The 25,241-nt window shown below is 42.0% G+C and overlaps 1 protein-coding gene and 1 pseudogene across 1 annotated transcript in view; one reads left to right on the forward strand and one right to left on the reverse strand.

Moving 5' to 3' along the window:
* Window positions 1–4,103: 4,103 nt before the first annotated feature.
* DISC1 (DISC1 scaffold protein) overlaps window positions 4,104–25,241 on the reverse strand; it is a 352,717-nt gene continuing 331,579 nt past the window's right edge. The window contains exons 12-13 of the mRNA XM_072755974.1: window positions 17,793–17,910; window positions 4,104–8,547 (exon numbers count right to left, since the gene is read on the reverse strand). Coding sequence (XP_072612075.1) covers window positions 8,408–8,547; window positions 17,793–17,910 — 258 coding nt within the window. The 3' untranslated portion in view covers window positions 4,104–8,407. The remainder of the gene's footprint in view (window positions 8,548–17,792; window positions 17,911–25,241) is intronic.
* On the forward strand, window positions 20,975–21,775 carry LOC112927343 (proline-rich protein 32-like; annotated as a pseudogene).

The raw sequence follows: 25,241 nt of genomic DNA on the forward strand, positions 1-25,241 counted from the left end.
TTCGAACCACAAGTGCCTTTGCCCAGAGTGTTCATTATCAACTTCTCTCCGGTTCTCTGGTTCCTCAGTCAAGTAGTTCTTATTCATTCTACTTGTAAAGGATGGAACTCTCTGGGCCCACACAAAGCATCAGACGCTTCCATCTGGGTGAAGAGAAACCAGGGCTTGGGGCTTTTATTGACTGATCAGCTTCCAGAAAAGCCCAGCAAAGTCTCCATTCCCAGTGTCCCCAGCTGTGTGGCTGTTACAGATGTTAGGGTCCTGCTGAGAACTGGAGCCCCCCTACCAATGTGCAGTTGAATGAGGCTTCAATATTAGTAAATGAAGAGGGTGCTTTAGAATCACAGGGAGTTCACCTCAAAGCTCTCAAGTAATCAGAAACTGCTACTTTTCCTTTCTCCTCTAAAAAGGAAATGCAAATAAAGGAAATAAGAAAGAGAGACTGAAATAATAAAAGCACCAAGTGGGAAGTATGAGGTAAAAATGTGGACAATAGGTCGTTGACTTTGGGCACAGGTAAAAGAAACCAGAGAATCAAGGGACTGGTATTAAAGCACCTTTGGGAAGGAGACCAAACTCTGGGGTAACCTACAGGGTTGTGGAATGTGCATTCTCATGTTGCTCAGGGATGAAGGACACAGATGGGAGGGGCACCAGGCTGGGGAGGTAGTGTACTGGCCAAGGCCATCCAAAGCCCAGCTCAGGTTGATGTGCGGTTCTGCATATTGGGGGAGGATGCTTTGGTAAAAACGCTTGCTGTACTGAGTAGATGAAGTAAAAGTTATCCAAAGCACCTTACAGTTCAACTTTTCATGTTCCCCTGAGCGTCTGAGAACACCATGGGGGCAGGCAGCAGGGAAGGTTGCTCAGGCCACAAAACAGAGACTTTTTTTTTTTTCCACTAACAACAACCACTGCCACCTGAAGCTAAGTACATCTCAATATGCACTTGCAGATGGGCACAGGAGTCTGGACCGGATGGTGTTCTCCCTTTGGTTGGTTCTGTTCACTCCCCATGCTAGATATTCTCCTCATTTTTAAATGTCTGTATATGTTGCTTTACTTTAAAAAAAAGTCTTTGCACAGGCATAGACCAACTGAGCAATATTGATAAAGGTCAGTGACATATAGCTGCAGACCAAGTCAACACTGCTCATTTTACTTTATTTTTTTATTTAAATTCAATTAATGAATATATAGTGTATTTTTAGTTTCAGAGGTAGAGTTCAGTGATTCATCAGTCTTATATAATGAGCACCAGATATTACATAACACTGTTCATTTTAAATGATAGGAATTGTCCAACTATGATCTGCCTGATGTGGTTATTGTGGACACATTCATGACGAGAGAGAGAATGGCCACAAAATCAATGAAGCCAATCAATATGGGGGTTGGGAATTCCCCCAGCAGAGCACTAGCTGCTTGCAGGGCTGCTGATTATCTTCAGCTCACTCCCCAGTGCAAACTTCATTTCCAGTATGGCACTCATTCTTACCTTTTCTTGTATCCTCCCTCCTGGGAATTTTTTGTACGGGCATAATTCAAAGGCACAGAGAAAGCTGTATGCATGAAAATGTCATTGCTGCATTATCTATAACAACAAAATACTGGAAAGATTTAGTACCCGGTTGCACAGGAATATCTAAGTTATGGTAGATCGATTTGAGAAACGATTATACAGCAATACATACAATGATTATAATGATTATGTGGCAAAATGGGGAATACCATAATATTAAACAGAAAAAAGAGGAATGAAAAATAGGCTGGCTATAGATTGGTGAAATGTGTTTCTTATGAACATAGATTAGAAAAATGAAGATAGTGGGTTACGCAGGAGTCTTTTTAAATAATTGCTTCTAAATGTTGTCTTTACAAATAAAAATCATATAAGGAATAGAAAATAATAAAAAACTGTCCATCAGTATTAGCTGACTCACTATTTTGCGTCTGTGTGTGTGTCTCCATGTGTGTACATCTTCACGCATATGTATGTAGTCTAATCATTTATTTATGTAGATGTAAAACCAAGGGTCCCATGAATCAATATCCAACCCATTTTCAATATTTACTGGATGATTTTCACTAACATTTTAAACCCCTATAGTTGTAAATTCATCCATTTCTAGGAAGAACAATTTTTATAGTAGGAGTTCAATAAGTGTTTCTGGAATGAATGAATACATACACGCTGGGAAGATCTCAAATTCCTTCTATAGGGCTTTGTTTCTAGCAGATGCTTTTCAAACTCTTGGTAAAGGGAGCTGTAGTGTCAAGAAGTTCTGTGTTACTGGGATAATGAGGGGAAGTAAAGGAGTTCTCCAGACTGTCCTTCACTCTGGTGTCTGTTATAGCTTCCCTTCTAAAATATGAATGTGTTTCATACTCAAAAGCATACTTATTTAAACAAAACACTGATGGTGTGAGCAGGTCCCCCTAAGGGACCGTGGGGGACAGATGTGACTGCATTTCCTCACTCTTCACTCTGCCCACATAACCAGCCCACAGGGCTCTTTGGTCTAGTGTTCGGAGGAAGAAGGTTTTACCGAGCTCCCTAACCCAGGACAGGGACTGTGGTCCCAAATGGGGTAGAAATTTTGGTACTAAACCACTGATCATAGATGGTTGTTCAAGAAAGGGCCAAAATAAAATTGATCTCTAGTCTTTAAAATGACAACAATTAAAATGATCATGGCACTCAGTTTCCTCCAAATCTTCTGATTATGAATGTCATAGTTTTCTTTTCACTGATATATGGCACACATCGCTCCAGCACCGTCCTGGGTCCATGGTGGGTGCTGAACAGGTGATGAATCTTGCATCAGCTTCAGGGAGGCCTGGGCCCATGCGCCCTGCTCTACTTTAGGGCCTGCACACAGTCTCCATGATTTGTCATTTTTTTCTTAAAGAAATTAATTTTTGAAAAAGTAAAAATAACCACATGGTACAAAAATTTTGAAAGAATAGCAGTATACATGAAAAGTTAAGTCTCCTTGCCATCCCTTTTCCCTATGTTGCCTGGGTCCTTTTCCAGTGATATTTCTGCAGATATAAGCATTTGCACATAGGAAGATTCTGGGGGGTGCCTGGGTAGCTCAATTGGTTAAGCATCAAACTCTTGATTTCAGCTCATGATCTCAGGGTCATGGGATTGCCTCCTTGATCTTCGTGAGCCCAGCGGGCCCTGCACTGGGTGTGGAGCCTGCTTAAGATTCTCTCTTCTTCTCCCTCTGCTCCTTCTCCCCTCCCTCTCTAAAAAAATAGATGGAAACTAGAATCATAGCTTAAAGGCTAATTTAGTGATTAGTTGTCCTTGGGTTTCAATTTCCTAAACCTGAAGCATTTTCAGGCCTAGATTTTGGTCTGCTTATGTCACCTCCAAGGCACCAGGGCCACATCAGTCTAATGGCCTCCTTGCTTGATCCACTTGACGAAGTAAGGCATTCTGTGCATGTGTAAGCATGTCTGACACCCAAGTACCAGGATGAGGAATTGCTAGAAGGGATGGAGCAGAGTGGGTACTGGGGGTATCTAGACATCTATGACCCAGTTGAGGTCAGATAACATTAATGAACTAATTTACAGAGATTTGACAATTTCTGATAACTTCTCATCCCAAAGTTTAGTATGTCTGTTTATTCAGTTCTTCTCTAGTGTCCTTCACCTTCAAATTTCCTTCAGGACTTACACATTTATTTAATTTTACTCCTAGCTGTTTTGTCTTTATTTTTGTTGCTGTTAAAAATGCGATCTTTTCTTTATAATGTATCTTCTGATTTTTGTTTGTATGTGCAAAGCCCATTGATTTTGAAATGCTAATTATGGTAATTGTGTAAAAATGTTTCTCTTAGGTTTTCTAGCTTACAATTATCAGCACCTGTAAAAACTCATGTTGTATCTTCTCCTTCCAAAATCACACCCCTCATTTGTTTTTCTTGTCTCACTGAATTAACCAGGATCTCCAGTAAAATATTTCAAGTGGGCACCCTTGCCTTGTTCCTCACTTTAGTGGTGATATGATTTTCAATTTCCTCAATGAGGAGTCTGGAATAGAAAATGCCATTGTTTTCTGATTTGTTGAAACTGAAAGTAAACACACACACACTTTAAAGCTTGCTTTATTAGAAATGTCTTGTGTGATGTAACTGTACAATCATCCTATAACAAAAGAGATGAAATGGATAAACCTGATAAATTTTTCTATCATCTATACTCCAGAAGCCAAAAACAAAAGTTAAAGTGCTGCATGGTTTGGTTATTAGCTTTAATTTTGTGTAACAAAAGTAAAATTTATGAAGCAATAAATTATATGACAAAATTCAAAGATTAGATAAGGTGAGGATATTAAAAATAGAAATACTGAATCACTTATACCAGAAGGGATTAACTAAGGGGCACAATGTTGCTTTCTTGAATGCTTTCTGAAAAATAAAAGTCGAATGGGGGTCTTCAAGAAAATCTGCTTATGGCCAGGCAGTACGTGGTTGTTCCTGGCATGGTTTTCCTGGTGGATTGGGAATGAATGGTTGGTTAGGATGGGGGTGGGAGGAGTCGGGTGTTGGGGGATGGGGTGGGGGGGAGGGGTCTGTTGAAACCTGTCTGAACCTCAGAGTTGAGCTAGATTTCATGGCTGCAGCACAGTGGGGCTTAGCTGGGGGCCTGGGAAGCTGAAGTTTCCCTTGCAGGATCCCCAAGGTGACCTCATGTGTTCTTAAATGAACAAAGAAGCTTCATGACTCAAAGTCTCAAAAGTCTCAAAAAGACTTTGAAGGCACTTTAGGAAAAGGAACAGTTAAATGCATTCCACCTGTGTCTGACCACTACTGTCACTCCACCCCTTCCCAGCTCTGTGCCTTGAGGAAAGTTCATTGGTCTCCTAAGGCTCTGTTGTGTCATCTACAGACACCTACCCCATAAGGCTGATATGAGAATTCAATGAGATAATGATGATAAAGGTCTCAGGACAGTCCCAGTGCATACAGATGAGCCCTTACCTGCTCCTGGGGTGGGGAAACCAGCCTTAAAACAGAGGAAGAAAGGTTTCCAATATTACATACTGGTTGCCTGATTTGAAGGAAGATCATTTTGCTCTTGAAATTTCAGGAAGTTGGAAGGCACAGGATCATTACCGACTAAGAACACACCCTAACTCAAGCTGGTGAAAGATGACTGGATGGCCATTTGAATGCCAGCCTCGCAGCGTGATGGGCAGTGTAACCTGCGATTCATTGTTTCATAGCATTGTCACAGTGAAATCAGACTCCACGTCACCATCTTCAATCTGCATTTTGGCTTGTGCTTTTGACTAGCTCCATAAAAGCTTCAATCTGTATTGTAGTTTTGTTGCTTGTAAGTTTAAGCCCTGATAAAAACTGCCCTATGGGGCAGTTTGGGGTTTGGGATACACAATCCTGAGTCTTCCAGGGTCACAGTGGCTGAAAAGGGGACTTGACCCGAGGAAGTTGTGTGGCCAGAGGACACACCCTGGCCTTTAGGAGGCTTCCTGGCTGACTCTGATGCCAGCATAGACTAGAGGGGAGTGGCAATGTGTGGTTAAAGCATCACTCACTCACCTGCCGCCATACCTACATTTGTTCAGCCATCTGAACAAGGAAACAAACACACTGTCTAACCAGAGGTACCAGAGAATTCTTACATGGGGTATAGTCACAGCTCTTATTAGCTTCTAGAATGCTCAAATACATCATGACCTCACAGAAATATTCATGATAGTGTCTGAGTAACACAAAACACTTGGGATAGTGACTGTTAAGATGTCTTGTGTCCAGGGACCTTTTTAAAAGGATGCATGTTGGAGCACCTGGGTGACACAGTTGGTGAAGCATCTGCCTTCAGCTCAGGTCCTAGGATCAAGCCCTATGTCGGCCTCTCTGCTCAGTGAGGAGTCTGCTTCTCCCTGACCCTCTGACCCTTCCCCCCACTTGTGCTGTCTCTCTGTTGCTCTACTTTCTCAAATAAATACATAAATAAATGTTTAAAAGATACACGTTAGGGCAGCCCAGGTGGCTCAGCGGTTTAGCGCCGCCTTCAGCTCAGGGTGTGATCCTGGAGGCCCGGGATTGAGTCCCGCGTTGGGCTCCCTGCATGGAGCCTGCTTCTCCCTCTGCCTGTGTCTCTTTCTCTGTCTCTGTGTCTCTCATGAATAAATAAATAAAATCTTTAAAAAAAAATAAAAAATAAAAAGATACATGTTAAAGTAAACATTTGTCATTGGAATACGCTTAACAAGTTTTGCTCCACTGGAATTAATTCAATGATTCAAAGATTCCAAGAGCCATGTGACTAGTATGTAATATTTTTTAGACATGATTATAAATAATTCACTAATTTGGTCCATCATTAAAAAACCAAGAAGTTCGGGGCACCTGGGTGGCTCAGTGGTTGAGCATTTGCCTTTATCTCAGGTTGTGATTCCAGGGTCCTGGGATCGAGTTCTGAATCAAGCTCTCCCCAGGGAGCCTGCTTCTCCCTCTGCCAATGCCTCTGCCTCTCTCTGTCTCTCATGAATAAATAAAATAAAAATAAAATAAAATAAAAAACAAGAAGTTCTAGAAATTAATTATACTTCTTAAAATACATACAGTATATTCCTTTAAATGCTCAAGATAAAACTGATGAAACACAGTCAGCATTCACATATTGTGCTTTTGCTTTGTTCCCTGGACTATGGCCAGTTGCTGGCTTAAGCAGGGCATCCCTTTGACTGAGGACAGAAGTACTGCCCAGCACGGGAGGCTTAGCAAAGCACCAGCTGCCTTCCGGAAATGACAGCATGACTTTAGGAAATGACAAGAACTGTCCAGCGTCCACAGATCCTAATGATAGCAGGACCATCACTATTCTTATAGGGATAAATGAGGACAGAAACAAACAAACCAAAGAGAAAAAAAAAACAGTAAATCAACTAGTAGTACAAACAGTAGCATGTAGTTACTAAGCTGGACGTTGTGCAAAAGCTTGAGTCTGGTCGCTATCACATCTATATACATGATGGAAATCTTTATTTAGACCATGACTTCCCCAGAGAATGCAGGGCTGCACAACACAAGATTAGTGGGATATTAATAAGACTTAATAAAATCTATGATCCATTAAACTTGGGAAGTCTGGGTTAAGCAAAAAATCAAGTGGATTTCTTTACTGCGCTCTGTCCTAGTCAAATATGCTAATATGCGCTGTGGCTCTCCAACCAGAAATCATGGCATGGCAGATTTCCCAAATGTATTTGACCAAGGGAGACCTGTTTATTTGTGGGGCAACCCTCAGAGGCTGCTGTCCTCAGTGCACCTGGGGAAGTGCTGCCTAACTGAACTTAGCCTGTCATACAGCTGCCTCAGGGGGAGGGACCTGCAATGCCCCACATTGCTGAGTGAGTACGCAACTGCCTTCCTGAGTACTGCTCTGCCCTACTGAGCATGCACTGTCCTACTGAGCAGGCACTCACTGCCTTCCTGAGTACTATACTGCTTTACTGAGTACTGCACTGCGTTCCTGAGTATGCACTATCTTACTGAGTGCTGTACTGTCCTACTGAGTAACTACTGCCTTCCTGAGTACTTCTCTGCCCTACTGAGTATGCACTGCCTTCCTGAGTATGCATTGCATTACTGAGTACTGCACTCTACTGAATGAAGGTTTCCACACCCATGTCTTGCCTGGTCCTCAGTGAAACAGGTTAGGGAGGAAAATAAGAGAGGCCCAGAAGTTTAAACTTGTCATCTGATCCCTTCCTGCCCTTCTCCCTTTTTGCTGTCATTGTGGACAAATTTCAGAATGTCCTCCTTGGTGTGAAACACCAAGGACCCTTCCAGCAGAAACAGGTATTGCCACAATAGGAAAACCATAAGACTGCACCTCACTGACAGGTTGTTACTTTAAAGAAATGCCTTTTGGAATTTTTCATATGCATTCTTCTGAGATTACAGTGAATCACAGGAGAAGGTGAAAAGCTGTTAATTCCAGATCCTGGGGTTAATTAGCTCTTTTATATCATGTGCCTGTAAGAAAGTATAACAGGTACAGTGAGAGAGACTTACATTTAGTTTCCTCTTAATAGGTTCTTAAATCAGGAGATACTTTAATTGCAGTAGCAAGCAAGATGGTACAGGAAAAGAGACATTTTTCTAGCAGAATTCAACCCCAACTTCTGTCTAATGGGAGCTGAGACGAGAAGATTTTCAAGTTCTGTGCAGGACTCTCCGATGAACGACTTGGGAAAGGTACCTCTGGCTGGCATTCGGAAGGAAATCCAGCAGATCATCCCCCTCCAAATTCAGGCCCTGTGTCTGTAGTTGATTCAGGCACCTGGGTCATGCAGGGGAGGTGAGAGAGGCCTCGGGTGCTGACGTGGCCGCTCGCCCTCCTCCTCCCCTGCTGTCCTGCCTCAGGCCTGTGCTTCCCGGACACCAGCTGTCACACAGGAAGCCGCAGCCTCTCTTTCTCCCACCTCCTTTGCTGGCTGGAGCTGCAGGATCATGGCCTGCAGAGTTTCCTTCACCATCTGGAGCTCCCTCTTGAGACTCTGTGCACACGTTGTTAAGGAACACACGCGAAGGTGACGGGCAGCCCTGTGCAGCCTCAGAGAGATCTGATAAGAGCACGTGTGCCTGCAGGAAGCAGATGGGCACTGACATCTAATTGCAGTTTCAAGTTCTTCCAAATTGTAGGAATTAAATATTAATACAAATTTTACACTTCTTGTAAGAGCGATAGCCATCTCCATGAGGCCTGAGGTTATTAACTATCTCAAGTAAGATTTCAGAAAGGAAAAGAAGAGTCAGCTTGTTGACTGAGACACTGAGACAGATGGCCCACTGGGAGGCTCCGGGCTGTAGGGTCAGTGTGAGGGGTTCCTGCTAAGCCCCAGGTGGGGGTGGGGGGGGGCACAAATGCTACAGCCAAGTGCTTGGACAGCACGAAGGGCAGAAGGCTGGAAATTCGAGCTTCCACAAGAAATCCATTATTTGGGGCCACTGTAGGTCCTGACTCGTGAGTTAAAGTCCCTGTTAGCCACAAGCCAGTCTTGTCACCTTGTGCAAATCACTTTGAACCTTGGTTTTCTCATGAAACAAGGATTTCTAAACCCCTGTAGGTTCGAATCTGCAGTCTTGTGTTATTATATCCCCCAGGGACTTGTAAAATAGCCACTCAGGGTACACAAGATTTGACAGAGCTTGCCTTTTCTGGGTTGGTTGGTTGGTTTTTCTTTAAACTGTTGGGTTCTTACTTTCCTAACCTATAAAATTGTTTCTCACATAGAGAAAACCATCACTGAGAACTTAGCAAATAATTATAGGGGATAAATAAGGTTGTCATTCTCTTAAGAAATCAGCCCTTTTCTGGGACTGTATTTAATGAATCGTGCTTTTTTTCTATCCACGGTCAGGTCCCTGTTTCCTTTCATACCTAAAGTCAGAGCAACTCAAAGATAAACAGGACCAGAGACAGATTGAATTATTTTTGTTTCATAAGCAAATTAATTTCACTTCAGCCAAGAGGAATGAAGGGGAAATATGGGAATATGTCACTTAAACATCACTTAAATACTGTTAAATTATCACATGAGGTCAACCACTTAAATATTCCTAGATCAGAAATGGAAAAAAACATAAAGAAAGCTTTGGGAGAAGTAGCTTGCAGAGATTTTACCACTCACAGACCATCAACTCTACAATGTTGTTTTATTTAAGTACAATGTCAATGCAATGTCAAGAGAAAAAGATACCCCCAGGTTATGACTGTAGAGAGCTTTCTTTTTCTTTTTTAAATAAAGAACTCCAGTGGATTCTGGGAATTATGCAAATGAACTTCTCCTAAGTAAAAATGCTGAACCACCCTGAAAAGCTTTTGGCAGCTTTTCATCTTGAAGCTTCACCAGACTTCATCATTTGTGTAATTTACATTCATCTACTAGCATGGTTCACTCCTTGCACTTGAACTTGAGGGGAATGAGGGTGGAGATGAGCGGGTGCAAGGAAAGAAAGAATACCATATTTACCTTTTTTTTCTTTTCTTTTAAAAAAGGCTTCACTGTCTTCCATTTCTCTGGACACTAATCCTTAGTGAAAACATGTATGACTTTACGAGTAAAAGCGTATATAGTCCCAGACTAAATACCAAGCTGCAATTTAACCACAAAGTTATGTCACATTTCCAAAGAGTAAGCACAGAGTTTAAGTAGTTTATGAATCCTGACAAACTCCTGAGATCTAATTACCGTTGATATGCAGCCTGGGACTACATGCCCCTATTTGTAATAATTATTGCTAAAAGATGACACAGGTTTTTAGAGAGAGAATTGAACCAAAGTGAGATGCTTCTTAAAGAACTTGCACAATTTCTGGCCCTCACAGAACACTAGAACACTAGAGACTTTTAAAAAGAGACTGACAGAGAAGCCATAAAGGAAAAAAGACTAAGTTACATAATTAAAATAATGCATCAGCACTTCATCCGACAATTTGCAGTGACACACAGAGGAGTTGGAAGACAGGGATTGGAGCAAATGATCACCAGCGTCAAAAAGCTAGCAAATCACTAAAATGCTTTGTCTCACTTGGAAAATGCATATTCTCAGGAGCCCTCCTCAACTTGCTAGAAGAGATGCTGCCCCATTCATGAATTGTTTAATAAAACCAATTAGATCTTCAAAAACATAAAAGAAAAATAGCAAATAAAAGTAAAATACATACTCTCATACTTTCTTCACAAGACTAGAGTTAAAAGAAATACTTTTTTTTTCTTGTAAGCATTTAGGGCCTTTTGTGAGGCACTAGAGATTTAAGGCTTATCAACTAACGCAGCGGATGTAGCTAACACTCTGGGCTCTGTTGGATCAGGACTAGACATCAAAAATCCTGGAAACCTCATTTAATGAGTCTATGGCGTAATGATCATAAGAATGATTAAAATCATGTTTTTATTACAACAAGTGTTGGCCATGATGTGCAGAAAGAGGAATCCTTGTGTACTATTGGTGGGAATGCAAATTGGTGCAGCCACTGTGGAAATCATATGGAGGGTCCTCAAAAAACTAAAAATAGAATTACCATATGATCCAGTAATTCTACTGGGCATTTACCCAAAGAATTTAAAAATACTAATTCAAAAAGATACATGCACCCCTATGTTTATTGCAGCATGGTTTACAATAGACAAATTATGGAAGCAACCCAAATGTCCATTGATAGATGAACAAAGAAAAGTGATATATATAATGGAATACTGCTCAGTCATAAAAAAGAATGAAATTTTGCCATTTTGTAACTACATGGGTGGACCTAGAATATAACACTAAGTGAAATAAGTCAGTCAAAGAAAGACATACACCATATGATTTCATTCATATGTGGAATTAAAAACAAACAAACAAACACTCCTTTTTTTAAGACTCTTAACTGTAGAGAACAACTGGATGGTCACCAGAGGGGCAGTGGGTGGAGGGATGGGTGAAATAGGTGATGAGGATTTAGGAGGGCACTTGTCATAATGAACATCAGGTGATATGTGGAAGTGTTGGATCATACTATACACCTGAAAATAACATAACACTGGATGTTAACTATACTGGAATTTTTTTAAACTGAAAAAAATCATGTTTTTATTTACAAAATACCTCTCTCTAACCAACCTGACTATGCGATGCCTTACAAATGTATGTTCCAAAACATGGACTAAAATGGCAGAGAATCCAGGATAAAATATGGAGTGGAGATGGGGAAGACCAAGTTACAGGATAATTTGTATGGAATGGAGAACCTATACACATAAGTGATTTCTGCAAGAAAAGTGCATTAGAAGGACACAGTGGTAAACTTCTAGGTATTGATCCTGGGAAGACAATGTAGCCTTTTATTTTTTTTCATACTTCTATAATATTCAAATCGGAATGCATACTTTTATATTTAAATCAATATTTCTATAAAAGAAATCACTTGAAACATTTCACCATTCAGCAGTTGGGGAAATAAAAAAAAAACAAAAAACAAAAAGAGATCCTTGTTCTTTCCTTCACTCATTCAAATACTCAAACGTTTCCTGAGCTCCTACTGTGTGCTAAGAAAGGTTCTGGGGGGTAAAAAAAAGAAAGAAAGGTTCTTGATGTAGGAAGCACAGGATTGAACTGAACAAAGTCACCACCATCGTGGAGTGGAGTGTCAGTGAGTTCAAGGGAAAGTAAACCCACATGGGCATGTATGTAGCCTCCAAGATGGAGGCCATGGAGGGTATGGAGCAGGAGAGTGACTGATCACTCGGCTACTTTCATCACTAGTAGGTTAAAGGGGGCAAAGGCAGAAGCAGGGAGATAAGAGGCACTGGTTGCAATACTCCAGAGAAGAAAAGATCACGTATTGAACTGGGCTAGTGGCCGTGGAGGTGAGAGGTGACCAGATTCTGCATATGTTCTGAAGGCAGAGCCAAGGGCAGATAGTGATGGGCCATATGTGGGAGGTGAAAGAGGGAAAAGGCATTGAGAATGACTCCCAGATTTTTTATCTAAGTGATGAACTTGTAATTTATCAAGGAGAAGACTGAGTATGAGTTGGAGTTTTTTGAGGGTGGGGAGGGATTTTTGGAAAAGCCTATTTGTCAGCCAAGAAATGTACTTAGATATGTACTTATCTAAGTACTTAGAGGTTGTGTTGAATAATATATTTAAAAAAATATTAGATAAGTACTTATCTAAGTACTTAGAGGTTATGTTGAATAATATATTTAAAAAAATATTCTCATACTTTCTTAATGTATTCCATTTGATACTGCTAACTAAGATCTTAAGGCTACTAAGTAGTACAGTAGGTCTAGAATCAGTGTTTCTGATTACTAGTCCAATAAATTCAAAGTGGAAGCCCATTGACATATTTGACCTTGGTTTTTGTCAAAGTGCTGAGCAAATGAAGTAAAATTCCAATATTGGATTTTAGATAGATATGATAGAGGTGCTCACTATATCTAAGTGTAAGAGTAAGTCTCAAAGAGCTGAAAGATTCTTATGATGCCTGTGCCATTGAGACCTCTAGGGCTAAATATAAAATTCCCCTGTAACAGATATGCCACTACAAATCTGTGGCATCTAAGAATATGAGCAGATTAATTACAATAATGGCATAAGGACTGACATGCCAACATCTTTAAAAATACCTTTGGAGCCCAAGACCATTCTTTACCACCATGGGGTAGACTATACACATATCAAGCAAATGTATAACTTCTTGCTAATAAACTTATGCAGGCTGTGTTTGCAATTAGTAAAGGGGTAAGATAGTAAGACAACTTTCACAGATGTCACCCAGGAATACAGAGGCAAGACAACATTGTCACTTAGGGCAGCCACTTGCAAAGAACCTCAAATTCTTTCAAGAAGGTCTTTTGTTTACACATAAAAACATTTTTTTGTGTGTTTGAGACTGTCAATTAGGATTCCAAGCAATCATGTTCGTAGCTCAGTCAAAAGTAGATCAGCTCAGCTGGTCTGGTTTGGTTCAAAAAGAAACAACAGTATTTCTCAGAAACAGTTTCTCATTTGCTAAAAGTGTTTCTTCATACCAACAGTGATGGCTCTCTAGCCACTGGGGCTTGCAGTGCGAGGAAATTTACCTTCAGGAAAAAGCCGAAGGTGAGGAACGCAGCTGCTAAAGAGCAAGGAGGAAAGCCTCATCCACACACGTGACCTGCTTGGTTGCATCTGATGCTTCTACAGGGGCCGCTCCTTGTGGTGCCCACCTAGTGCCAAGTTTGCATTGTGCCAAGCTAGCAGCAGGGCAGCCTGGGGCGCACACCACCTCCTAGGCTTCCTCTCCCCACCCCATTCCCTTTGGCAGAAGCCAATGGAAGAAATCCAGGCCACCGTATCCGCATCAGCCCAGCACACACAATGCTCTCAATGACAACCTCTTACAGTCTGTTTTTTCCTCTGTAAGATTCACAAGTAGAGTTCTGTGATCCTTGTGGCCCCTTTTCCAGCTCTTTAGCTCTAGAGTGGAAAACATTTCCAAGAAGGCACAGCAATCTCCCCAGACTGCTGTTACCTTTGTCTGTTCAAGCTACGCATTTGAAAGTTGAACCAGGCAAGGGATCTGAGGGGAATGTGATGTTTTTGCATGCGCCTGGATGTATTTAGAGTATTTGCATGCCATAAAGCACCACCAAAACTAATCGATTGGGCACCATGCATTCCAAATAAGCAGAGAGAGCGGAATTCCATGAAGGTCTCCTGGACATGGATGCAAATAGAACCACAAATAGAAGCAGTCTGTCCTCATCTCATCTGTGATTCAGAAGCAGGCAGGACTGCCCAGGGGGCGGGGGGGTGGGGGGCTTTGAAATACGCTAAAAGTGTCTTAATCTTAGGTGTACTTTCCCCAGACCCCCACTTTGAAAGTGTGTTGTAGAAGTTGAAGGGGGAAAAAATAGAAGAAACCTGCTTAAAAATCCACCTCACCTGGATGGTTTTCGGTTAAAGAGTTTTGGACATGGAGGAACCATCCAAAATGGTTTTCAAAACATGACTGCTAATTAGGACCCAAAATGACTGTGAAATCTTACTAGAGACTCAGACTAATGCTCCTGGAAATCCTGGCTTGACTGGCAGGGAAGTCACACCTCCTGTCCTCTCTTCAGACAGCAGGCATGAGTCACCTCTCTGACGTGGGCTCTTCCAATTAGTGGTGCAGACTTCTTTCAGACACTTGCTACCACAGTAGCTGACGGGTTTGTGTTGGTCTTTGGTCAGGCTACATGTAATTTAGTGAGTCTGTCAGGATGACGAAGAGACATGGGCTATTTCCTCTCCCTTCTTGGATCTGTCAATCCAGTGTCTTCTTCTTAAAAGCAGGACACTTTCAGCAGGCTGCCCAAGCCTCAGCATCAATCAGGATGCCCGGAGGATCTGTTTGGAAACTCATCTCCACCGTCGATGAGTGGCCCACCCCGCACTGATGCCTTGCTAGCAACACTGTCTCACACGCATGGTTTATGCAAAAGCCTAGTGTCTTCCACACAGAATATGAGCATCTGTAGCATCCAAGGCTTGAATCTTCTGGACATGGACATTCACTGCAGACTCACATTAATCACGTTCATGCTACATCATATATGCACAGCAGGCTCTGGCAGAGTATTTAATGGAATCAAACAAAAATATGATACTCACTGTGTAATTCTTTTGTGTTGTTGATGGCAAGCTGTTTCTTTCAACTGTACTCAGCTTTGTGTCTTTGATCAAGAGTGGAAATACAAACCAGTCAGTTTGGCTGGAGGATTCAGCAGCCTCTTTGAATCTCTAGATAAGTTGAAACTTATTTGAAACAAGGGCTTTGGTTTGTACAGGGAGGGAGCGTCCACAGAGCCATGTCAATATGTCTTTCTATCTTAGGGTGCCATGTTCCACTCAACTCCAAGTGCTGTTTTGTTTGAGTTCAAAGATTTGCTTCTGTGTCTTTCCCCTCAATCAGTGACACAGAACAAAGCCTGGGATTCAGAGATAAGTTTGGGTTGAAATCCATATTGCAGTATGGATTTTCTTTGAGGGGAAGAGGATGTCTTCAGGACCCATGCAGTATTTTCCAGCCCTGGTTTGACATGCCCCTAGTTTATGTCTCCACTTATCTCAGCAAGGATCAGCAAAATTCTCAAGAACATAACTTTGGTAAGATACTTTTATTGTAGCTTAAAAATTTTATAGTAATTTTATGGTTCACAGAATGGGTCTGTCCACTTATTTGCAGGCATAGCTACCTCCCAATGGGACCAACGAGGACCACAGAGCTTGCCACTCATTAGCAATGACGCTGGACCAGTTACCTAATTTTGGTTTTCTCAACTATCAAGTTGGAAGAAGAATCCCTATCTATTTATTGCTGTTTTATTAGACATAAATGACTTTTTATATAGGCCACTGTGTGGCTACAAACTGACTTATTCACACATCTATTACAAAATAATTGAATAAACCTGTCTTAAAACTTCTGACATATAAATGGGATGTGGCTGGAACTTTTGACACAGACACTGAAATTGTTGAGGCAAACGGACTTTGGGGAATGTAATTTTCTACCTAAAACCTAGCACCTACCATGTACAACCATGTTAAAGATTTTTCCTGAATATAGCCCCATGGAGCCTCATGAAAACCTTAGAGGCATATGTTACAGATGAGGAAGCTGAATCATGAAAAACCTTTAGCAATTGTCTGTCTCCTGCTGCTCCTGAGTTGTGGGTAGACTGTGGGGCCACTAAACAGGGTTTATTTACCCAGAGCTCTACCTCCTCTCAGCCTCCTCCCTGGCCACTCACCCCTATTAAGGAGAAAACCTAACTCTCTAGAACCAAACTTGACTATAAAATTCAGAAAATTTAGGTCTAGAGACCAGCACAGACCCTGCCTACAGCCCTCAGAATTGCTCTCTGACTCCACTATAAGCTAGAGGTATGTCCCACTGGGGAAAGCCCCCTCCTGCTGGGCTGGGGGCTTGGAACCTCTCTAGAGGCACTAGCTCTCTGTATCACCTCACTCCAGGCCCCCAGGCACATAGACAGTTACTTGTTCATTTGCTGGAGCCCATGTTCCCTTATAAATACTCAAATCTAGGTAATCTGTGAACACAGAATAAACAAAAATGCAAAACAAGAACTCTTCCACTGTTTCTTTGGCCAACTTTCTAAGAATAGTTTAAATACCAGTTTTGTAAGAGGTAGGAAATTCTGAAGAACAAAATGTCTGCTTTTAAAAATCTACCTTGAGCAATGTGAAAGGAATCACCAATTATGTTGAAGAAATTTCCTGCTAAGTTTAATAACCAAGGTCTAAGATTTAAGGTTATGATGAGGAAGGAAACGGCATTGAATCCATCATTAAACTGTGGGTCTGATACCTGTGATTAAGATTAGTCGCAAAGCTACTTACAAACACGCAGACATACACACACAGTCACTCAAGATACAATATAAAAAGAAGCAGAATTCTGAAAAGTAAGACAGCAATGAGAACAAACACAAGAATAGCTACATTTCCCACAAACTTATCTAGCAAGGGTCATACTACTGACTGGAAAGGATGAATGAATGGAGAAGTGTTCTGATTGAATAATTGAAAAAAATATAGGATGGGGCTGCATACCCCTTCATCTATCTGCACACCCATCCATTTGCCCTTGAAAGAACTAACTAGAACTAAGCACATTCACAAATCCACACAGGAGGTGGTGCTTCATATGGATGTAAACTGAAGCTAATATGTTCTCATGCCACCTTGCCCAGTGGCAGCTAGTATTGAAGAAGGCATCTGCAGATGTGACACCAAGTATATGGAGTCTCATGCAAGAAGAAATTGAAAAGGAATGACCCAAAGTCCTGCTAATTATAATACTCTGCTGCTCATTCCAGGGCAGAATTGTATGGTAAAGAAATATAGAGAAGCCCCTGGGAAACTGAGCCAGGGAGACCCACAACCACCTGTGCCCCACAAACCCAGCTTCATGCCTCCTGAAAATTGCATTTTGCTTTGGCCTTCTATGCATGTCTGAACTTCACGGTTAATTTTTAGTGATCAGGCTTAATAATCAAAAATGCTGAATTACTTACCAACAAAAGCAAGAGAGAAAACACTGCATCCAGGATAATCTTAGAGATCTAAGGTGTGCTGTGCTATAAATTACAGCAGCATCTATTTGTTTCCATCTGCCAGGGCATGGAAAAAATTGAGTATTTTTTTAAGACTTGCTCTTACAAAACAACTAGCAAGTGCTTAATAGGTAAGACGAAAAGGATATGAATGAGATCTTCATCATGGCTGTGGATTGCTGTGTGAAGCTGGTCTTCTAAGTACAGTAACTTCTTGTCTATGGCTTCACATTTTTCTCCAAGTTCTGCAGAAAGGATGCAAGATTCCTGGCCAGAGAAAAAGAAAAAGATCATTTGTAAACTATAGACTTTTTCAGGACTATGAGACATCTGTACTTTCCCCAGCAGTACCCAGAGCAAAGATTTCCCAACAGAGCCCTCCGGGCTTCTGCACACCAGGAGAATCATGCCAGAACCTTTGTCTTCCTTGGAGGTCATTCTCGAGAAGACATGAACTGATTTCAGGTTATTACCAAATAACGAGCTCCACAGATGACCTCCCTTATCCGGTCATCTCAAAGTGCTATTTCCAGGATGTCAACTCCTAACATTGAATTATCAAAGGAGAAGCCTGAGTCTCCCAGCTGCATCTGTGGACAGATGTAATAGGAATTCGAAACAAGAGTCAAGCTATGGCAAATCACAGGAGCAACCTGGTTGAGCTGTATGAACACAGCTACTCCTTGAGGGGCACAGTAATCCAATGGAGCACTGGACATGGTTTACACACTAGTCACAGGGCCTAAAAGTTAGAAAATTAGGAAGACTTTAAGTGCCATGAGGTATGTATTCTATATACAGCTGCTGCTGCCACCACCACAGGTATTAATCTGTTCTCCCTCTCACCAGAAAAGAAACCCTCAGAAGACCAGGGCTGCTGAATGCCAGGCCCCAGAAGAGCAAGATGGATGGTGGCCTGCTCCCTGTGGTCCAGAGCCCCTGACATATGGCAGGCATGGGATATCCACTGATTCCATGAATGAATATCTGAGTCTTAGAGCCCCTTCCTTCTCAGATGCTTCCCCTTCAAACTTAGATCCCACCCATGAACCCAAAAAGTGTCTTCTATATCTCACTTTACAGCACAAAACCACCACAGAGCAGAGTCCAAACTCTGCCCCTTCACAACTGGCCATGGGGCCCACTCCAGTTGTATCCCCTTTGACATGCAACCTAATTTTGGCCAACTGGATGGCCCCTTTGCCTCTGGTCACACTATTCTTCCAGCCATTCTGATACACGTTAGGTCCTCAAAAGTGTTTGTAAAACCTCTACTACCCATTCATCCCACACCCGCAAGCACAATAACTTGCATATAGAAGCTCACGGACTTTTAAAAGAAAAGAATAAGCAAGGTCCAAAAACTGAGGAAAGGAAATAGAGAATCTTAGAACAAAGGAAAAGGAAAAATGCAGCATTATGCTTAGTGAGATAAGCCAGACAGAGAAAAATATATATTGCATGATATCACTTCTACGTGGAATCTTAAAAAGCCGAATTTGTAGAAACAGAGCATAGAATGGTGGTTACCAGGGGCTGGGTGGTGGGGGTGGGGTGGGATGGGGATAGGTGTGGCGAGATGTTTTAAAAGGACAAACTTGCACCTAGAAGATGGGTAAGTCCTGGATATCTAATGCACAGCACAGTGATTATAGTCAACAATACTATAGTATAAACCTCGAAAATCCTAGTAGACTAGATGTTAAATGTTTTAACCACAACAAAGCAAGGATAATTATGACATGATAGAGGTGTTAGCTAATGCTAGGGTGGTAATCACTACGATATATACATGTCCCAAGTCAACGTATTGTATAACTTTTTTTTTTTTGAGAGAGAGAGAGACAGAACACACACTTGCACAGGAGCAGGGGTTGGGGGGACACTAAGGGAGGGGAAGAGAGAGAATCTTAAGGCTCCACTCCCAGCGTGGAACCCAATATGGGACTCAATCTCACTCCCCTGAGATCATGACCTGAGCCAAGATCAGGTCAAGAGTCCAACACCTAACTGACTGAGCCACCCAGGCACCCCAACTTCGTTGCTGTTCTATGTCAATTATATTTCAGTAAAAAACCATAATACATAAATAAATAGATAAATAAGCAGCAAAGAGCAAGCTCATTAAAATTTAACAAAAAATAAAAAATAAAAACAAATAAAGTTTAACCTAATGTAAAAGTGATTATTTTCCCAACCCTGAGTGAAAGTCTTAGAAGGTACACTAAAAAGATTTTGCCTAAGGGAAGAATTAAGATACATATTTAGATTAAACTGTAGGGTTACTATAAAAGTTGCACTTAATACCCAACAACAACAACAAAATGCCCAAGTGTAGTGATATTCACTGTTAAAAAGGCCTTAGAGATAATGAGCTATGTAATATTATAATTGGAGGCCATGAATAATCATTAAATCCAGATATGTAATTTAACATTCATTATATTACCTCCAGAATGCTTTTGAGTTTATATTCCAATTGGTCAACTATATTAGAATAGAACGGGGCTAAGGGGAACTATAAATAACTACCGCAAATATTGGAAAAGCCTTTTATACTGCAAGTAAATGTATATACAGAAGAAAAAAATTTAGCGACAGCATCAAACAATTTCAAGGACAAATGGACACAAACAAGAAGGCACGTGAAGCATGCATGAGGGTCTGCCCGTAATTGACCATGGCAGTGATGATGAGAAGACAGCAAATGTATACAAATCACAAATACATCCATATATTACTGATCCTAAAAGTAATCATGTTATCATTCAACGATGCAAAATTACAGGGCGGACAAATCACACGGAAGCGGAGACAGTGGGCAATGAGCAACCCCACAGTCATGCGTGAAATACGTGAGACACTAGGAGAAAGATCATCCGAAGGAAAATGACCGGTGGCAGTGAGACCACGACTCCTGCACCAAGGAGAAAAGCACAGTGTTTGGGGGAAAATACAGACAGCTGAAAATACACTTCAAGAGAGGAAAAACACAGGCTCAGAACACAGAATTAAGGAATTGAAAGCACTTAAGATAGAGAGGCAAATGACTTAATCCTCACCTTCAAGCTAAAACAAATACAAATCAAAGCTGAATTAGAGAAAGAGAACTCCAAATCTAGAAAGCAGCAGCTGGTCCCTGGCTTCCTTCGAGTAGCCAAGCTGCTGTAAGGCAGAAGCACAAGTCCTCTCTCCAGACTGAGCAGCCTACGGGGCATTCAGCTGGTTTTCTACATTAGCTCACGAAGGTTTTCCTGACCAACTTTCTCCATGGCTTGTATTGAAAGTGGCCTTGGGGAGCACACCCCTTCACCCCGTGGAGTAGTTGCAAATGAGCGTGGGATCTGGGAGCTGCACCCCGACCACGTCTCTCCAGTGTTCCAGTTCCAGGCCGAAAGATGTGGAGCCTTGGGGCCACCATCGCGTCCTGCTGAGACCTCCCCGCAGGGTGCTGCCTGACCTGGCGAGAGCAGCTGGAGCGCCCCTCCGAGACCGCCCCTCCGAGACCGCAGGAGCCTGCAATCCTGTGGACAGTTCCAGAGCTCACAAACACCCCTAAGGGCCACCACCTGCTGTTGCGGAAGAGTCCCTAGCATAGCTGGCAGGCTGGAGGCTTAGGGGACAAGATTCTATTAATGTGTCCCAGAATTCTCTGGCAGCCCTCCCGCACTGATGATGGGGGGCAAGGGTCACCAGTGGGGGCACCGAGAGGTGGCAATAATCCAAGGCTATTCATGGCTTTGCCACGAGGTCAGGGGTGCTTTCCACAAGTAAGAGGCCTCCCACATATCCCCACAATTAGATCAGGGGTAATGATGGAGCTGCCTCTAGGAAACACAAGAATGACCAGCAAGGAAAGGCTGGCTCATGTTTCTTTCCTACAGGGAGGCCTGCGGCACCCCCTGGAAAATTGGCCAAGGTCTCTCCCTTGTCTTCCAGTACTCCCGGTTTGCCTTCTTGCCCTACTGCTCATTGCTTTATACTTCCTCGACCTCTGAGTTTCAGTCCATTTCTTGCTATGCCTATTGCTTTTGCTCCACCCCCCAATATTTGGTCCTCCGTTGCCTTCTTATTTTGCCAATTTTCCTTCCTAGGAATGCCGGCTCCTGCGCCCTCAAACAGAGAGAACTGATGACAATAAATGGAGGGGAAAAGAGGGTCGGGGAAAAGGTGAAAATCACTAATTTATGTTTTTATATTTGAAACCCCCTACCCTCTTAAACTTTGTTTAGCACTAATGTGCCTTACATGATTGAAGATTCAATAAAAATTCTAAAGTTTGAAAAAAAAAGCTGAATTAAATTCACTTAAAATATGACTTTACATACCCCGCCCCCAAACATATAAGCCCCGCCTGTTTGCCTTTTAAAATTATGTGCAGATTGATAGTGATTGTGTGAATTTGGGAAAGCGATTTCAGACATGTAGCAAAAACTTTAAATTATTTAAATTTAAATTATTCATAGCCTGTGATCCAGTAATTCCATTTCCTGGAATCTATCACAAAGAAATAAATTTTATTTTTATTAAACCTTTTAAATAAGTATGGAGAATGCTATATATGTTAAATAAAAACATATTTAATAATGCAAAAGTAATTGCATTAAAAGCATGGGAAAGAAGAAATAAAATGTCCAGCATTAAAAGGGGTAGTTAAAATAAAAGGGATAGTATATTTAATTCATTTTTAGTCATTAAAATCATTTTAAAGACAGGAATATTTAATGATCAGGCAATACACAATGGATAAAGTACTAAAATACTAACAATTATTATTTTGAGGGGTGGTGTTATAGAAGAGTTTTATGTTCTTCTCCATACTTAGTTGTATTTTCCACATCTCTAAAATATAAGAAAGAAAAAGGTTACCAAGAATACTGATTCAAACCATAATGGAAAAGTATGGAAGAAATACACCTGAATATTTAAAAACAAAACAAAACAAAACAAAACAAAACAATTTTGCAGATTAAAAAGACATAAAGAGGCAAAAAGAAACAAACTCAAAGAGCTTAAGATTCCATGACTATGAAGAAAAGATCTGTCTGGCAATCTGACACGAGGCTGTTGCCCTAATTACAGAATCTCTATAAGCTCCTGCACAAACCATTGCTTGGTGGCCCAACAGACTCTGCTCCTGAACTCCTCGTTCTGCCTGTGACCTGGGTGGGTGTTATTTGAGGAGTTGACAGCTTTACCATAGTGCTCTCACTTAGAACCTTGGGAAGAGAACTGATTTATGACCTGACCTGAGCAGTGACAGCCGACGAAGAGCAGATTTACATATTTCTACCAACCTGGTGAAAAATTTTGCTCTGTCCAAAGGACTCCTTCCTGTCCCTAGAGGCCACAGTGGGACCAGAGTCATGGCTATAAGGTGAACACTGTTGCAGAAGTACTTAAACTAGGGACCAGGCAAAACTTCCTTGTATTTTCCATGCTATGCTCAGGTATGGCCAAGTGTATGTGTAGCCACAGGAGTACGGCCTACCAGGACCTTGCTGCTCTGCTGTCAAGGGTCAGCTTATGACTCCTCCACCCTGAGCCTGGCTGGGCAGTTGACAATCCTTCAATGGACAAACCATGCCAAAGGTGACATGCTTGACTTCCAAAGCCAGCTCATACTAGATGATATGTCTTCTCAGATCACTTGCCCTGGAATCTGGCCTCTATGTTGTGAGAACGCCCAGAGCCCATGGACAAGCCATGTGTGAGTGTCTAGTTGAGAGCCCCAGCTAAGGCCCCTGCTGACAGCCAGACATGGACAGGACTCAGCCTTCAGATGATTCCAAGCTCCATGTTGGAGTCATCCAGCTTACAGTGTGGAACAGATGGTTCTCTGCCAATTCCCCATCCAAATTCCTAACCATAGATCCATGCATATAGTAAATGGTTGTTCTAAATCATTAAGTTGGGATGATTTGTCACACAGTCACAGTAGCCACACAGCAGACTACGCAGGTTATACCCTACACAGGATTCTGAGTAGATAGATAAGACTGATGCAGAATGTGAGCAGGAAGTACACTCTCACTGGTTCTTAGCTAAAGAGTCATCCTGAAGACTGACTAGATCCTGAAGCTCAATAACATGCTAATGCCCAGGCTTGTCTCAGATGGGAAGGTCTGAGCCATGCTGGGAACTGTGGCTCTGAGATGAGATGTGCAAGAAGGAGATTTTGATGAGCTGCCACTGCCACCCTCCCTGGTCCCCAGATCTCTGGTTTCTGGTCAAATGTGCAGGCAGGGCTATGAAACAGTGCGGATATACTGAGCAGTATATTTATTTGCAATAAGACTAACAGGGCCCCACTTCCTTCTACCTTTGGGAGAAATGACTCTCCAGTAGACACTCAGCACAGCAAGTGCTTCCACCACCAGAGGTCCCAACAACAGACCAGTGGTTATTTGTTTGGTATCTCACACTCTCCTGGAGTCTATGGGATAAAGGGCAATACTGCTGCACTATTTAAATGGTTGTGCCCTCCTGTGAAAATGAGTGTGCATACACTACAGTTATGGGATGGTAGAGTCTCTGCAGGGAGCATCAAGTGTGATTTCTCTCTTGCTTTGAGACCTCCTTTCTTGAGTGTATTCTTTTTAAGCCAGTGGATTTTAGGCTTTACTAGCAGAGATGCCCTGGCAGGAAAGCAGGGGGCTTGACTGTCAACTATACCTCAACTTCTGATTTTATCCATTTCATTTGCTTAAGCCTTGATGGAAAGTTAAAAACAAGTAAATGGAACCAGAGCTATTAAAGGGTTTTGTTTTCTTGTTTGTCTTAAAAGAAAGGAAACTTCTTTCAAAGAAGTTGTCCTTCCATAAAAGCTTTGGCAGCTCCAGCATTTCTGTTTAAGCGCACTGTACGTCAGCTATACCATTCAGAAGTCCCCAGCCTGGGATATAACTGCATGAAAATGAAGCCTCTCATCCTAACACCCACCTTGTTTCCCAGGACCTCAAGTGCAAGCATTTATAAAGGGACAGCTCCATCAGGGCCACTGAGGATGTCATGAACCCTTCCTTGAGGATCTTAATACCCAGAAGCAGAGAGAATTGGAGCTGGCAGGGGGCTTGGGAATGATCTAGTTCAATTCTTCCTTTTATACACGCAGAAAGCATCTCAAAGAGTCCTGTGTCTCATTAAAGGTCACACACTGAGAAAGTGGTGGGTTGGTGTCTAAGACACAGGTCTCCCATATTTAGCAGATTCCCCCCTCTGGATCTGATTTAGCCGTGCCAAGGGGAAACACAGAAAGGGATTTTTGTTGGGCTACTCCAGGGTGGAAGGGAGGGGGGCTTCAAAATAATGACAAATAAATCAGAGAAGCGAACAGTGCCTAAAGATACCACATCCTTTCCCTTGCACCCTTGGGACTCTGCAAGGTCTGCTCTGATTCCTAGACAGCTCTGCATCACTAAGGGGTTCTTCCTCCTGGATTCAGATAGATAGATATCAACTGGAGGTGATAATGGCAGCCACCAGACAACCTGACTTCCGTGGTGAGCTGGGGATCTTGGGTCCACATGTCCATAAAACATAAGGCTGGAAGCAGAGGAAAGCAGTGAGTCACACTGGAAGGAAGCGAGTTTCAACTT

This window comes from Vulpes vulpes, chromosome 4, assembly GCF_048418805.1.
Source record: "Vulpes vulpes isolate BD-2025 chromosome 4, VulVul3, whole genome shotgun sequence".
NCBI classification, from domain to species: domain Eukaryota; kingdom Metazoa; phylum Chordata; class Mammalia; order Carnivora; family Canidae; genus Vulpes; species Vulpes vulpes.